Source organism: Camarhynchus parvulus, chromosome 6, assembly GCF_901933205.1.
Source record: "Camarhynchus parvulus chromosome 6, STF_HiC, whole genome shotgun sequence".
In the NCBI taxonomy this organism is placed as follows: Eukaryota; Metazoa; Chordata; class Aves; order Passeriformes; family Thraupidae; genus Camarhynchus; species Camarhynchus parvulus.
Window position 1 is genome coordinate 8,113,799 of NC_044576.1, and position 17,846 is coordinate 8,131,644.

General features: G+C 39.8%; 1 protein-coding gene across 3 annotated transcripts in view; it reads right to left on the reverse strand.

Annotated features, from left to right (window-relative positions):
- Nucleotides 1-7,233: 7,233 nt before the first annotated feature.
- GRID1 (glutamate ionotropic receptor delta type subunit 1) overlaps nucleotides 7,234-17,846 on the reverse strand; it is a 484,225-nt gene continuing 473,612 nt past the window's right edge. For 2 of the 3 annotated variants that reach the window (XM_030951116.1, XM_030951119.1), the window contains one exon: nucleotides 7,234-7,662. In XM_030951116.1, coding sequence (XP_030806976.1) covers nucleotides 7,234-7,662 — 429 coding nt within the window. Of the gene's footprint in view, nucleotides 7,663-10,091; nucleotides 10,205-17,846 lie in introns of those variants that run through there. The other variant, XM_030951117.1, reaches the window with a different exon arrangement.

Below are 17,846 nucleotides of genomic sequence, written 5' to 3' on the forward strand. Positions count from 1 at the left end.
CCCAATACAACCACTGCTTGTTCTCCCCCTGTGCCAGGACCAGTCTAACAGCAAGTTCCACCACGCAGAATCACATGGATTTCAGGAGACCTTTATGTAAAGAATAACAGCAGCATCCAGCAACTCAAGTGCTCCCCAGTCCAGAGGAGCCAGGGCACACTCATACTCCAAATACAGCGCTTTTGCCATTTAATTTCCAGGCCTCACCAACCCTTGTTGATGATCCTGCACCCTCAGCACTCCTCTGTGGAGACCTGCAGCCCTCACAGCTCCTCCCCAGGCTTGTCTCCAATTCCCTTTCCCCAGCAGCTCCACATCCCCGTGCTGCCCTGGAGCTCTCTGGGATAATTGCAGCAAACCCTGCCTTGAAATGCCACCTCACCCCAGTGGGAATAGAGCTGGGGGCTCCACTGCCACCTTAGCATCTGCTAAACTGGAAGCTGAAAGCTTTCATGATAAAAGCACCCTCCCAAAAAGCTCTCACCATCATCCAAAGCTGGCTTTAGAATCGAGCAAAACATTTCAATATATTTTCCTGGGCAGCTCTTAAATGGCAGCTGAAAAGCAGAAGTACTAAATTTCAACAGCCTGTAAATGCTCTACCTGCTCACACCCAGCACTTGTCAGGAGTTTCTCCTGTCCCATTATCTGCCCAGCAGCAGCAAACAGACCCAACACTGCAAAGCAGCATCCTCATGTGTAGGCAAACCCCACACAAGGACACATCCCACACCCCCAGCAGGGCATCCCTGGCCCTTCCTCTGCAGGCAGTGGGCAGCAAGCAGGACCAAGGCCACTGGAATCCCTCCTGGTGCCCCAAGATGAAAAAGGGTCAGCAACCTGTAACTACAGCCACTACAGCAGACTGAACACAGAAACATCTCAGTGTCTGCTTAGATTTACTTGCAATTACACATTTCAGCACTTCGGTGGGCTGGCATATTTTGCTGCTAGTAAGTATTTAATTTGACAGAATTGCTTCAATATAAATCATATAAAAACACATTAAACAAAAGTCAGTTTCTTTTTTGCTGATATATAGAAAGGGCTGTATAAATCTGGGATCTCTTCACAGTTGTCATGGCGTGTAGACTTGCAGTTCAGTGTAGAGCCCAGTGCAGCAGAGTACTCAAGGTTAACTTAAAGCAGCTGAGTAGTCCCAGGGAGTTCAAGGAGCTCACTCACCTGCTTAAAATTAGGCACATATTTAATTTGAACCGTGCACTTTAACTCCACCATCAATCACTTTTGTTTCTTTAGCTGCAATTCTCACCTGAAGTGTAGGACTCTGCTGTGTTCTACTTAACCACTTTGGAAATAATTCCATCAGAAAACAGACACACACATTTCACAAGATGAAAAGAATTTTAGAAAAATACTGAAACATAGAAAAACTTCCAAGATGCTGCCTTTCATGGCTGAGTGACTTTATTAGACTCAGAGTCTAAAAGCAGACTGATAATTACCTACAGCTGTGGGCAATTAACCCTCAGGTTCCATCTCCCTACCCATACAGCTTCCATTATAGGACTGCAACAAAACAGTTAAAAATTGAAACAAAATTCTTTATCTTGAAAACAACTTGGGGGCTCAACAAGCTGTGTTTTGGGGGATTTTCACCTAGAAACTTTTCAGAGGATGTCTACATTACAGTCACACATAGCACATTATTCAGAAATACGATTCTGTCCCAGCAACTCATCCAAGCATTTGAAACTTCAGCAAAATAGGTAGAGATTTCTTTTTTTAGTTTTTTGTTCAAACTTTTTGCTTACCTTGCTGTGTGTATTTATGATTCTGAGGACTTCTCCTCCTCCTTACGTGATATAGAGGCCAAACAGACCCCCTCAAAACTAAAGAGCTTTATAACTCCAACAACAGAATTAGTAACTGAAAAATAATGCATCTTTCAAAGAAACCTATAAAAAATAAATTCAAAAAAGACAAAGCAACTCTCTCATAGCTGTGCTCTACTAGAACACGATGTGAAGCTTCTACCAGCATTAATTGATTTCAAAGAAAGCTATCAATTTCAGCAGGGACAAAAGAAAATAATTTAGGTAGTATGCCTGAAAGCATACAGTAAAAAAAAAAAAATCTCTACTAAGCTGACAGTAAATTCAGGAAAAAACAAAACTCAATAGAAAGCTAAAGGTCTATGCACAACTTGCTTCTCTTATTGGTTACCTTGCAAACTTGGAGAGCCCACGTTTTGTTCTGCTTCCCTCCAACACCAGAAGAAAGCACCATCCAACTCCAAGAATCCAGAGACTTGTACAGCTCAGAGCACAAAGCCCAAACTCTTCCCCACAGCCCGAGAAGTGAGAGCTTTATGGGGAGCTGATTGGAGCTGATTGAGGTGATTTGTCCCAGCTGCAGCCCTAAACAGCCCCTGGGAGTGGCTCCCAGCAAACAGCCCACAGCTGCTTTGGGTGAAATCACTGATTACAGCTGATTCTCCCCAGCTGAGCAACAATCAAGCCAAAAAACAGGCACAGCCAAACAAGTAATTTCAACTCTTAAATAATATAACAAGTGTTTCTGGTAGAACAAATGCTGTTTTTATTTGTTTCCTAAAAATTAAGAAAAATAATAATTAGCTGAGGCAACTGCTTGTATGATGGAATTGAGGCTTCTCATACAAGTAATACAGCTTTACTAAACATGAGTTGTAACCATCCTTTTCTCCCTCCCCCTTCACCACATGTCAGATTTTACCTTTAATTTTGCCTTTCTTCAGAGTTTTCTTCTGACTTTCTCCTTGCCTTTCCCAGGATGATGCCAAAGGATGTGGTTTCTCAGAGAAATTTCCAACAGGGTCCCCCAAATGTGTTGTGTTTAGATTTATGTCACTCTTTAGCTGCTCACAATGTAAGTTCAAGTCAGTAAAGCAAAATAAAACAAAATAACAAGGGCTGTACATTGTGGTTTCTGTACCACCCCACTAACATGATTTCCTCTAAATGCTCCACTTGTCACCAACCCAACAGCTTTAAGCTCAGAAGAGAGCTATTCCAAAATTTAAAGAGATTTTAGGAAGAATTTTCTTTCTTTAAGCAATCCCAGCATAAAGTTTAAACTGTTATCCAGGTTACATACTCAAAATTGTAATAAAGTTCCTCTTTCAGGTTAATTTTTGAGACATTTTCCTTTTCAGAGCTACCCCAGTTTACAGAAAGGAGTGCACTTGAGCCAATATTAACAGCTAAACCTTCACCTGCTGAAACTCAGTATGCTTGACCCATTCCCTGGAGGGAAGCTGATTTACACAGGTGAGAACCCAGGTTTAAGTGGTTTATTCTATCAGCAGACTAAGAAAAAGTGAGTTGTTTTGCTGAGACTTCACCTACAATGCAGCAATGGTTATCAAAGCAAGGCAGATACTGGGAACTTCACTTTGCAAGACAAGTATTGCACACATGTAGTTGTAACTCAGCATAAAAACATTCTATCAACTCTGAAATTAAAAAGCACAATTACTCTTTTTTTTTCCATTGCAATAGGAAAACATGACATACTAAGAAATAAGAGCAATGCATTCTTCAGATTGAAAGCAGATTGCCCATGGATTGCAAGCAAATAGAAGAAACTGAGTCACATTTTTGTAAGAAAGTAATTTCTAAACTAATGGGTTGGTAGAACAAGACAGGCTAGAAGTGCTGTGCCACAGATGTCACTTTTGTGAAAGCTCATCATCAAAAGAGCACAATAAAAGGAAGGTACATTTCATGTTCAATCACCTTTGCAATGTAAACATTCCAGAGGAGTTGGGATATTTGGGATCACACATTATTCCCTATTTTAAGTACAATCAGGGAAGTTCCAGTTGAAAAACTAGAGCACAGTTTGGTCTTCAAAGTTTTCAGAAACTTCTGCTGTTTTTCTACTTCAACTTGCCAGATATTAAAGGTGAAGGGTCAAACCTGCAGGTGGTGTAAATAAGCACAGCTCTGTGAGAGCTTTCACCTTATGCTTATTTACATCACATGGAAATTATATTTCTCACTTCTTCTGTGAGTAATTGCACATGTATATATATATATATATATGCATGTGTGTGGTGAATACATATTATATAGAAAGTGAATGCTTTGATCTGTCAAAAGGAAGATACAAATATAAAACAGGAGACAGGATATGAAAATCATACATTCTGCATTTACTTTGAAAACTGAAAGTTATGGGGAAGGAAAGAAACATTGTTTATGTTCAAGGAGAACCTGGTGATTTGCTTAAATAATCTAAAACCAAACCACTAGCACATGAAGGATTTAACAACTTCCTGTCAGGGCTGACAGACTCAACCTATGACTTGCTAACTTTTATATAAACAAATTATTACTAGACAGTGAGAGATCCATTGCAGATTCCTAGTTTTGCAGTGTAGACCCTGGTGCAGCAAAGCACTCAAAACTTAAGGTTAACTTAAAGCAGCTGAGTAGTCCCAGGGAGTTTGGCCAGCTCATTCACCTGCTTAAAATTAGGCACATATTTAATTTGAGACCTGTGTTTTAACTCCACCATCAATCAGCGATGCACTTCACCTGTGCATAAAGCAGGTGCTCCCCACAGGGCTCACACATGCTTTAATACTTTCTGAAAGAGGGCTGCGTGGTTTGATTCTTCAAGATGCTGCTCATCATAAATGTAGTCCTGCAAAGCATTCAAACAGGTGAGTCATATCCTGTGCATGAGAATAAAGCAGCTCTAGTATCACTGATAAGTTAGACCACACTTCCAAACTTTACAGCATACAGCAAGAGTGAGCCAGGAGGAGAACAGTGAATATGAAGAATGCTAAAGTTTATCCCCAAAATATATTGTATTCACAATTTTTTCCACAAATGCAGATCAGTTAAAATTACAGTGTTTTAGTCTATAATATGAAAAAGATCTAACATGAAAGCAAAGATGCCTCAGTGAAAGAGGATTTCAAGCCCCTGCTCTGGGCTTTGCTGCAGCAAGTCAGCAGCATGTTTTGTGAGTAATAGCACAGCAGCAGCTCAGGACACCTCCAGCAGGTTTGTGTGCCACAACAGATCACACCCTTGTGGCCACTCAAGCACCTCCTTGCATCTTTTCTGCAGCATGTTCCTCTGCTGCTGCTAAAATCTTAAATTGGTCATGAAATGGGAGATTTTTCCAATGCAAACCCTTGCACTCTTTCTCCAAAGCATCTTTACAGATTTCTGCGTGTATATAGTCGTTTAGTGCAGCTATTTCTGCCATAACTAATTAGTGTATTTATAGAAGATATTTTTTCCTGTGGCCATAGGTTTGTTAAGACAACAAAAACAAAAACAATATGACAAAAGAAGAAGAAAAAACCCAAAGTTTTTGTGGACCAAACCTCCAAATAGCATAAATCCAGTCAGCAAATAGTGCAATTTGTGCCAAGCTACAAAATTGCACCATCTTCATGAGGAACCAGCTTGACAATAGACAAATGAATCCCTCTAAGAATACTCCTCCTGTAAGCCCATCATCAATATTCCTCATTTAAAAAGTGTTAGGCAGAGTATATTCTTCCATAAGGCTGGTTTTATGTCACAGTTTGACTTTTCCTCCCTACTGCTTAAAGTAGAAATGTAAAAATGTGGGGACTTTAATCACCCCATAAATATACGTGTTGTGTAATTATGCAAATCAAATTAGGAGCAGTGAATGGAATGTTTATTTACCCAAAAACCTGACCCAGATTGCCTGCTGACTTTCCTGGGATGTGAATGCATTTTTACCTCTGTTCAAACAGAATTTTTCTCCCTAATGTAGACAGTGATTTTGCCGCACCAGGATCTACAGCCTTTTCCAAATAGCAGTGCTCTAATAAAGTGAAGAAATCCAGCTGCAAAGGGAAATTACAACCTGGAATTAGGGATAAATTTGAGAAGACACTAAATTATCCCTATTTTGAAAGAGAGTGATGGGTCCATGAAGAGTAGGAGGGGGAACAGAGATCCATTATGTTTGGCATTTAAACTTCAGTTTGGGAAGGAAACAATGTGTTAGATTTTTTGGTTTGGTTTTTTTCTTGTCATACGACATTTGACTGGTAATATTTGCATGACAAGACATTAAATAAGTTATATTGTGTTGCTCTGTCTTTGTCCTCTGTTTCACAGACAAAAGAAAAAAAATTGTACAGCCATTTCTACCACGGTTATAGATATGGCCATTAAAATATTTCTCTTTACAAAATTAATGGAAGAAAAGCAGAGCTGTGCTTATAGTCTTGTCATTCAGGGATATGATTTCAACAGGAAGCATTGCATCCATTATACAACAAATTCAGTGAAATCTTAAAGAAAGAGATGGCACCAGAGGGCACAGTCACTGCAGTGCCATTATCTCCTGCCTTTACAGTTCCTCCTTGCCTCACTCCATTGGTTCCTCCCCATTTTCAGTCACGTACACAAGAAACAAAAGAGCCGAACAGTTTTTCTTAAAAGCTTTCCCCTTAACCTAAAACCTGTTGTTCATCAAAGCATTTATATATATAATATATACGTCATAATATATATAATATATATTATATATATATGTATAACAAAACACAGAAAGTTAAATAAAAAGAGCCACACAGCACAGCAGACAGTAAAACCACAATCCAATAATCCTGTGCTTAAATTTAGAAACTGTGTGGAAGTTTAAATCCTTGTTAGAAGGAAAATGTTCTCTGTTTATTGTTTGTTGGATTTGAGTTATAATTCACCTTTAAAGCATTTTTTACTGCTATGCTAATACCATCTGCTAAGTTCTCTGAGTGAATTGTCATCTTGGCTATAAAACAGGGTTCTGGGGAAAGGAGAAATCTGAGCATGGTGAATTTTTCTAGCAAGAAAGAGATAATTTTTTTTGCTCTTAAAAAAAACCGTACCTGTAAGGGAATAAGTGTTGAAATCCATGGGAAAAAAAGAAAAGTATGGCCCTCAGTCCCAGTAACAGGTCTTCTTTGGCACTTGAGAACGACCACAAGTAGTTTGCCTTTTTATTCATATAGAACAAAATTTACAAAGTCATTCATACATTTTTGTTTGTTTTTTGTTTTGTTTTTTACTTACTTCGAAAATTGGGAATATTCAAAATACACTTTTACCCCACTTCATTCTTTCATTATTTACAAGTATATACAAGAAAAATGCAAGAGTTCATTTTCTTTTTCTTTTTTTTTTTTTGTTTCTTTTAAATTTTGTATTAAAAATCTCTGCTGGTTGTTTGTACTGTTTGTTTTCGTCATATGGATGTTCCGTGTGAGGGCTCCATCGCTTCTGGAATGACTCCCCCCGGCACGGACTGGAATGACATTGGGATCGGGGTTTTCACAGGGCTCTGCCGGAATAGTCCTCCGTTGGGTGACCTGTGTTTGCACTGTATGGAGGGCATGGTGGCTGAGCTGCTCAGGGGCAGCGGCAGGTTGCTGCCCGAGGCAGCTGTCAGTGTCCTGCTGGCACCATGAGTTGTCTGTTCTGGTAAAAAGGTGCTGACAGAAAGTTGCGTGTTCTGGTACTCGCGCACCGGCTCCAGGGTCTGGGCTGGCTGCATGCCCCCGATCTCCAGCGCTGAGATCTCGATGGACGCTGGGGAGATCTGCTTGTGGGCTATGTCTTCATCAATTAAACTGTTCATGCGTCTGTGCACCTGCTCCAGATTCACTTCTTTGTCCTAGTGGGGAAGAAACCAGAAGAATTAGTCCAAACACAATGTCCAACCCCATCCAGCCCCCTTCCTTTCTCTGTGTGACCAGAGCTGCTGATCATTCACTACATCATTTGGATTTCAACTGTGCCTGTGTAAAACCTCAGGCTCTGGTGACATCTCCAGATGCAAAACCTGCTGAAGAAAACACTGGTTCAATCCCAGCCTGCTGGAGCTCTTGATGTTGTCAATACCATCCTCCTGGGAGGTGGTAAATGATGGCTGGCATCAGGGACCAGCACATCCTTCACACCCTTGGCTCACCTTGCACAAGCTCAGAAAAAAGCCTACAGCAGGCAAACAGATGACCTGGGACTCCTCATTCCACTGGGCAGCTCGGCCCTTTGTCACCACATGACAGCTCACCACTATCTCATGTATCTGCAGAGCTTTTTCTAAAGAACACGTCAGTAAAAAAACCCTGACTTCAGGGTAGTTGCTTCATTGAAATCTACTGGCCAGAAGTTGTGGTGATGATGAATTCCTGCTTTCCCATCAGAAGGCTCTGGGTCACCTGTGTGGCACAGAACAGAAACCCACTGGAGCAGCACTGAGAAGAGGCCCACTCTGGGAGCCCTGCAGAGGGGACCACGTATTTGTGTATGGAACAGTTGCATGACAGACCATAAGCTGTCTGTCATCTTGACATGTCATCTGGAAAAGTCTATCTGTGGTCAGAGCTCAGGAAAACAGTGCTGGTCTTTCGGAAATGCATCACCATCTTCTGAGAATGCGTTTCCTAAGGTTCACAGAGTCTCTTCATCTGTCTGTCAGAACCACTCACTCAACACACTTCAGCTTACATGAGGAAACACAGCAAAAGGAGTTGTCTTTAAATCCTGAAGTAGCAAAGACCTACAGTGGGCTGTTTATCACCTCAGTAAGGCATTCAAGATACTCAAACTGGGAAGCAACAAAATTGGCAGGGTGAAGTCAACCACCTGGGATGCTGTCTGACTGAATTTTAACAGCTAGCATTGTACTGCCAATAAAAAGGTATTACATTATATAATTTCTCTACATTTCATAAAGCACAGCTATGACTGCAGTTGTAGTTATTTGATGCAAGTGTAACACACAGCAGAATATCAGCAAAGCATAACAGCCCAACAGCCCTGGAACTGGAGAAATTCCCTGGTCCAACACAAACCTGTAATTACACTACTCAGACAGCAAGACTCCAACCTAGGGAGCAGGACTACCCAAAACTTTTGTGTTCCAGTAATCCCTGACTGCCCAAGGTCAACCTGGGCTTAAGTGTTGGTTTAACACAGCCTTACTGATTCACACCAAGGTCCAGGCTCAGGGAATGAAGTACAAAGTGTCACTGCCACTCGCTCCTTTTAATATTTCATCACTGGTGTTCAGGTGGAGCCCAGAGAATTACAATCTTATTCCAGTGGTATCCCCTGCTATGCAACTTTGCTTTCCCCTGTAAATTAACAAGCCAACTCCAAAGTCCTTGATTCCAGTCAATGTCAACTACAGATTCAATTGTAACCCTGTGATTTAACACCCCTTCTACATTACTCAAGAACCGTTGAATTTGCTGATCCCTGCATGGGTTTGGAAATGAATTAGTGTTACATGATGTACAGTTCAAACCTGCGTCCTTAGCCTAGGCTAAATCCATATTGATTTCAACTGGAATACAATTGCTCCACAATTACAGGGCTGAGCTGCATGTTGCAAATTCTTTGCTAATCAGTGGAAAATGAACTCCTATTTAATTTATGTCATAAATTCACCAAAATCCCAATGAAGCTCCAGAAACCTGGGGATATAATCTTCCTCACCAAAGAAACAAATAACTTTTTAAAAATCCTGCTTTTTCAGCCAAATCCTCTAATCGGATAATTTTGAGTTAGAGAAAAATCAATGGATAATAAAATAAAAAATAAACTTTTTTGACATGAAGGGATCACACAACACTTGATCAGATAACCCCTGCAGCTGTATTAAGTCCTTCCTGACAACAAACACACCTGACCTGACAGGCCCTTCATTCAATACATTAGACAATGCACTAAGCTGATGATAACTCAGACACTCTTCCCTAAACTCTAGGGAAGGAAACTTAAGCATTTATGGTACAGTGGCCAGAGGATTACATGGATTTAATTCATCATTTCCTCAGTTCCTTTTTCTTGAAGTAAAACTGTAGACCTGGGGCAAACGTGAGATAAGTTCTTCCATTATTCCCAATGGGAGTAAGAGCTTGACCTCTCTGGGTAGGTTCCTTTGCAGCAGATGTCCAACCACTCGCTGCTGCATTTTCCTCACCTGTTTGCCAACAAAAGCTTGCTGCAACGTTCTGTTGGTGCACAAACTGCAGCTAGCACCACGTATGATGATGCTGTGTCTAAGGAGCTAACTCCCAGAAGGCCATTATGCAATGCCTCCTTAGGTACCCTGTACTGTTTCTTTTCTAAATGAGGCTGCTAGCTGGGATGTGGACTTCTAGCTGGCATTCTGGGTACCTGGGACTCATATTCTTGTCAAGCCTCCACTACAAAATAAGAAAACAAAAGAGAACTCGGGTTAGAACTGAGCAAATATTAGAGCAAATATTCCTAAATGAGGGTTTGGTGAAATGCTTATGACTCATTTACATTTTTCTGAGCTTTTGTCAAATACTAATGCCTTCTTCAGATAATTTCAAGTGAAAATATACACCAATTTTTTATTTATATTTTTTTTTTTTTTGATTGCAAGTACATCCTAAGTGTATTCATCCTGCTTTGCTAGTGGAACCAGTAAAATGTGACTTGGATAAAGCCAGCCCAGAGGGAAAGGTAAGGTTTCAATAATTGCAACAAGAAGTCATTAATTGTTTGCACAGAGAAAATAAATTCATGAATGAAGCAGGATCTTCATTTGGAGCATCTGGGCACAGAAGGTCATAAAATTCAAATTTTGCATGAATTAATCTTGATTAATTGAATTAATACTTAGCTGAGCCCTTTTAGATGTAAACATGAAGAGCCACAGCTGGGATGCTCTTAATACACATCCCTGGGTCCAGATCATAGGGATTGCTAAGGACCACATCCTTTGGGATGTTCCCCTCTGAGAACATCCTGACAGGCCTTTTCTTCTGCTGTGCACAGTCCACCCTGGGACAGCATCCTCAGGAAATGGCGGATTTGCAGTTGCTTATGTTTCACAATACAAACTCATGTTTCACTGTGCTAAAATTTTCATTCTCAGTAAAGATTAAAACCAGTTCCTGCACACAGACATCCCATTCTATCTATACCAGAACACTTTGTCAAGTACATGGAGAAGTAAACGCTTGGGATCTCTTTAAGAGGCAGGGGTGATGATTTCACTTGCCTACTTGTCTTTCTTCAGCATTAAGGACAACTTGCTGGCCTTATTAAGATCAAAGAAAAGTTTTTAAAGGCTTTCAACAGAACAGGAATTCATATTATTCCCTCTTTTCCTTGTCAAAATAAAATGTTTGCAAAGGTTATGGAAAACAACTTGTCTCCGAGGAATTATAAAATCACATTTTTAAAGGTTCTTTCCTTTTTCTTTGCCTTATTAGAAAAGAGCAGCTAAATAACTAAATGTCAAGGTTTGTATGAGACTATCTTAATGGTGAATGAATGATTCTTCAAACACTTTTAAAAAACCCAAGATAAAATTTAGAAACCCTTGAAAAGATTAGTTTGTCATTGCACGCCATAAAACTGCTTTGAATCCAAGATTTCCAGAAGCAGAGGTTTTGGGATAGCATTATGTGACAAGTCAACCTTTCAGACTCTGTAAATTCCATAAACCTAATCTTTTTTTTCCCCTTTATTTTTCTTCTGGGAAATTCAGTAACATAGCATATGTTACTGAAAACCAACAAGCTAAATGGAGAAAGGTCTAAATGGCAATAAAGCCAGAAAAAGAAATCTTAGAAGTTATTGTTTTATCCATTGTCAGCTCCATGTTCTCTTTCTTTTTTTAGTTCTGTGCTTCTCATTAAAGATCAGTAATTTGTAAAAGAATTCTTTTTTGCACTTAATATATAAAATTGAGTTGATATTATAAATATGTCACATCTCAGACATTTAATGCCAATTCAACTTCACCTCTCATCTATGGCTGTGTTGGACACAAGTATATGTTTGTGTTGCCAGGAGAAGATAAAATTGTTTTCCTTTGCTGGCTTCATAGTTCTATTTTCAATATTAATGTTGTACTCCAAATAGATCATTTGAAGAAATTAATCTGTGAAGGAAAGAAACGCGTAAGGAAAATTAATTATACACCCAGGCTTATCCTCTGCAGCCTAAGGAAATAGCTAACCAAACATTGCTCCTGGTCAGGAAATTCTGTTATACATAAATACCAAGTGAAATGTCAATGTCCCCCAGTGAGTTTGAGTTCTGGAAGGGCCTTAGAAGGGCAGGCTTCTGACATGTCCCAAGCACTTGACCATGAGCAACAGGTTCAATGGCCTATGACTGACAGCAGGAGCACACCCTGGCTTGGAGTGGATCTGGAGGATGCTCACCAGAATTACCTGGGAATGACTAAACCTGCATGGTCACACCTGTAACAAACTATTCCTTTCAGGACTAACCAAGTCTGCCCTTTTCACACAGAGTGAAATTATGACAAATAATGCAGGCACCATCATTCATAGAGTAACCAATATTTTTTTTTCCTAGCTTATTTTCTGTGACTCTTGACAGTTGGTTCTAATAAAGCCTGTGGGCAGTCATACTGAAAGAATATGGTACCAGTTGGGAGGTTTGGAGTCAGTTAACGTGATCAAATTCAAGGGTGTTGGAAAGGAGCTACTGGCTGATGTTTTTAAGAAATTGCCCTCTAAAATAAATTCCTCTAAATACAATTAATTAAATGGTAATACTGCTTAGCTTACTGGCTTGCAACACTCGGGATCTTCCAAGGGAAATTTTTTTTGAGAAAAATATTTTAATTAAAGACACCATTGTGGTGTCTGGTTTTTTACTTGTGATTTCTTTGAGGTTATCACAGAGTTTTAGAAAAGCCACTTCAAGACATAAAAATGCTACAAGATGATGAAGCAGTTCCATCAAGGCAAAAAGAGGAAGACAAATGCCCAAACAGGAAAGTCTAATATCTGCAGAAATGTGATGCTAAAACTATGCCAAAACTTTGATAAGTTGCATCAACATCCAACACATGCAAATAAAAGCACACTAGACTGGAGAAGATTGATGGCCCTGACCCCAGAAGGACTAAAATTTCAGAAACATAGCCAATATGGGCAGACAGGCTCATACAGGGAGGGAATAACTTGCATATGTCAATACCTCCCAGTCAGGTGCTGGTAAATGTGCCAAGAATTAAAAGCCTGTTAAAGCAGTTAATAAGACTCAGGAGATATGCAGAAAACAAAGCTTTTAAGGTAATATAGCCTTAATCATCAATCAGGGCACGTTTCTGCTTTGGTTTTGTGCTTCCTGTCCTGGATGACAACATGAAGGATTACCTTTTGATGAAAGAAACCAAGACACAAATGCTAATATTAGGTTTTCATTCTGTGTAAGAACTATTTTTAAAAAATTTAGGTAATTTTGTGATTAGGGCTAGGTTTCAAAATTTGAGACAAACTCCATTGTCAGAAGACACTTCCTCTTCTGCCCTTGACCAGGAAACATGCTGGTCTCTCTCCCACCCATATAAGAGTCCTCCTGACTCATACATGTGTGTTCATAATGACAGATGTCAGAGGTCATGAGACACAGGTGGCTGGGAGGCACACCTGTCCACAGTTAGAAAGGAACTCTCTGAAGCACTTCCAGGCACAGCCAGCCATACTGCAAAACTGAAACAGGAGGCAGAGAAAAAACACTGAAACAGCAAAGTTTTCATGCTCAGGTACCCACAAACTATTCTCTTCTTACTCAGCATCAAACCCCACAGCTCCACCCAGCAACCAGCTGCAGTCTGTGGGGTTTCAAACATCATGGACTCAAATATTTACCTTGCTAAAGAGAAATAAAGCAGCAGCAGCTCTGTATGTGTACAATTGGTTAGGATTATTTTGAAATCCTGTATTCACCCAGGGTCATTATCATTACTTTCAGTTACAGCTCCTGCATATGCAAAGCTTTTAATTTATTCCAGGAGGCTCTGACAGATTGGCAAAACCAGGCATAATTGGCTTGCTCAAGAAGAAAAAGCAGTGATGATATATGTACTAGATGTGCTGCAAAACAATGGCAATACAGAATGGTGTTACATTAATACCAACAACCCCTTTTTAGTAAGACTCACTGTGTGACACTCATTATTCCGGAGATTCCGCAGTCGACAATGCAGTGAAATGCAGGGAGACGTGTACACAGATGCAGTGGTGATGGATGTCTGCTGTCATTATTTTAACACAGGCAGCTGACCCAGTCAAACAGCACTTAATGCTACATAAAATTTGCTGAATGGTTTCTGAGTGTGCTCTGCTCAAAGCTGGTTTGACCATAACAGAATCTTATTGGAAATATGCAGGGATGCACCTCAAGAGTCTACTTGAAAACCTGCTTTTAGAAACAGGCCCAATCCTGCAATCAAGCTTTTGCTCTTACAAGTGGAAGCTCTACCATGTATTCTAAATTAGCAATTAGCTAAATTATCATCCATAAACCAGCTGTTAGAAGAAGGCACTGAGACTGACATCAGGTGAGGTCCAGTTGGCTGTTACCTAATTGAAAGAATAAAAGAAATGAAAGTTTTGTAGTGTGTTAATTTCATTTAATGTGGAATCATCTGCAAAGAAACAAAACTTCATAAAAATTATGTACAAGAGGCCACCTTATTCACTAAGTGATGCTCTCCTTCACCAGAGAGCAGAAATTCCTTTATGAAGAGACAGTAACACTCTTTTTCCTTCTAAGTAAACCTGGAAAAAAAGTGAGATATTACAGAATCCTGCAAAGTCGATCTTAATGTGATAGAAAATTGTTTCAAATACATAATTTCCAGTTATCCTCAGCCAGAAAAGAGGTATAAATAAATTATTACCAAAAGCCTTTACACCAAACAAGTAACAGTGACTGGCTACAGAACTGGTAGCAAGAACCTTTATGAAGCAGTTCACATCTTCCCACAGTCCTGTTGCACACCTTACCCAGGCTGGATTTATCGAAGCTGAAATCACATCTGAACAGGGGTCTACTTCTGATGTGTCCCACAGGTCCTGCCTGTGAGCCTTGCCAGGAATACCCCAGACAGCAACCTGCCCAGCAGGTCAGTGAAGCTGACCATGCACACCACTTTGAACCAGCTGAACATCTCTATCTTATTTATCCTGTTGAAGTGCATCCCTGTCTCTGTGAATAGATACCCAGGACACAGTTCTGATGGGGAACAGCAGGTTACCCCACAGTGTCTTGCAATGATCTGCTTCCACATTCACCACCATCCATTAACTAAGTGCAATCAGAGAGAGAACAATCTAAACCTCACAGCTCACAACAGACCCAAACCTGCCAGGGAAGAGCCTGTGATAGCATTTTCATTTGTTACTCAATATGAAAGCGGACATCCAGCCTCATGCTGAGATATTCAAGTTTAAAATCCTTACCAACCTTGGTTCATCAGCTGGTAACGCAACAACGAGAATGAGTGAGTGGTTCACATGGTACAGATGTTCCCACAGTTTTCATGATGTTAAAAATTAACAGGGCAATAAGAGAATGCAAAGAAACATTTCTTAACACAAGCAGCAAAATGCAGTACAGAATGAGTGCTGGTTGATGAGCATGCCAATGTCTCTGCAAAGGAACTTGGGAGAAAGGAGAACTTGCAACTGGAGAAACCTCTACTGTGTACACACTACAGACTGCAGCTACAGGCATTTCCAACAACACAGAGGTTGGGATCAAGGGGAGTGCCAGGGGAAGGTAAAGATGAGGAGGAAACTAACAGGGATTCATCTGTGCAGGCACTTTCAACAAGAAACCAATCATCTGTATGTTCATTAGAAATTCTCACCATGCTTCTGAGGCCCAGCCTCACATCATTGGCCATCTCCAGATGGAAAGGGAAAGGAAAATGTGGGGAGAAAAAAAGAAGGATCAAGATAGTGAGGCTAATAATGTAATTAATATTTCACTCTTTTCAGCAAACATGTACTCATCATTTCTTATACTTCTGGTCTGAAACAGCATTGCAACAAAAAAGGATGGCCCTCAAGAGGGTGGTGTTTTCAGAATTTGACATCATCTAAAATTACACTGTGAGGTGACAGATTACCCTTTTATGAAGGAAAAATTAGATTAATGGAGGTCCTATTCCAAAAATTCGCTAAAACTTAATGGTTTCTTTACATTGCTTTACACATTTTTTTAATCCTAAAATATAATCTAGTCCATAAGGGATGCAATTTCTCACTCTAGGGAGCCCAAATCAAAGCAATGCTATCCTTTAACAGTCTGAATTACTCTACTGGAGCATCAGGAGTAACAGATTGCTCCACACCCTCCTTCTTCACCATTCCTGTCTAGTCACATGCAAATCTCAAAAATTCCCATTTTTTTCCTATTATGCGAGGAGGAGAAGAGAGAGTTGGCACAGGAGACAAAGAATTGCTTCTACAGCCTGTTTGATGCCCAGTGTTAGCTGATTTACAAAGCCTCTCATCTCCACTCCAGCTATATGGAAGCCTTACAAAATCCTTACTCCTGACTATTAGCAACAATTCTTGCAATTAAAAACCAAATTTTGAAAAGGTTTCTCTGCCTCTGTTCAGGGCTCTATTTTGGAAACTGCCCAAGCTTTTATTTTGACACAAGACAAGACATGACTAGCCAAATTATTAAAATAGCTCAGCATAATAAAAATCTGGTCACCAGTTTCCCAAAAGATAACTCTTTCATACTTAATAATACTGAAGAAATAGTACTTGTTGAGTGAGTTTTTGTAACTCCTTTTCATACGTGTGCCTATAAATATGGGTCTGGACTTATGGAAAATCATAACCAAGCCATTGATTAATTAAAAAAAAATATTTTCCACAGTACTGGTATCTGTGATACCTTAATATTTCAGTAATATTGACCACAGATTATTTCTGGTACTATAAAATTATTTAAATTCAATTGATAAATAGGTTTATAAATTGCATGTTAATATCATTGCATGGTAAGGTCAATCTTCACCAAATAACCTCAATGCTACTCCCAGTCTCTGGTTCATACATTGTGATTCAAAGCAACTGAAGTTTGACCCTATGCCACTACAAGGAACGGAAATGTTTTGGTGCTCTGAGTGAGATTAGAATTCGCTTCTTATTTAATTTTATGTACATGCTTAAATGCTTAGTCAGATCAACACCTAAGGCATTTTACAAACCACAAAAATGCAAAATAAATTTGAGAAAAAGTCACATTTTATGCTTTTTATTATTTTAAACTTTTACTGATTTTGTTATTTTACACCCCCTTCAAAAAGTCAACTTTAAAATACCGCCATAGGCTGAGATAAGACATACAAAAATTAGCTGTGTAAACATTGTGTGAAGAATCTAAAAGAATCTGACACATTAAGGCTCCAATTCAGTAAAATACATAAGCTCATGCCAAGCTCATGAGTAGCCACAGAAGTTCTCTGGGATAGGCAATGTAATGCAAATTAAGCAAGTACTTACACTCATCACCAAACTGAAACTTTAAACAGGTTATTTCTTTTTGATTCCCCTGCATGGCAACACTCATTTTTTAAGCTTATTTCAGTTGAATAATTCTCTTCCCCCGCTAAGGTTCATGCCAGGTAAATCCAGATTATACCCCTAAGGATCCCATTAGCAGGGTTTTCTTACACGACAGAGAAAAATTAAACCAAACACAAAAATCCCCTCCTTGCAGTTAGGGAAATATGCTGGTACAAAACACAATTGCTTCACCACTGCTTTGGGTAGCAGAAGCCTGGGCCCAGTGCCATAAATCACAGGGATGATATGTCACTGTTAAACCCATTACAGCCTTGACCAAAATCTATGGTGGTCAATAGCAGGAGTTGGGTGATTTCATTGGATTCTGGATGTGCACCCTGCCTGGGACCAGGAATTACAGAATATCTGCTTCACTACAGGCACCTCCAAAGAGAAAATCTTGTTTCTCCACTCACATAAAAAGCCAGCATGGAGTTAGTTAAGATGCCCTTCCAGC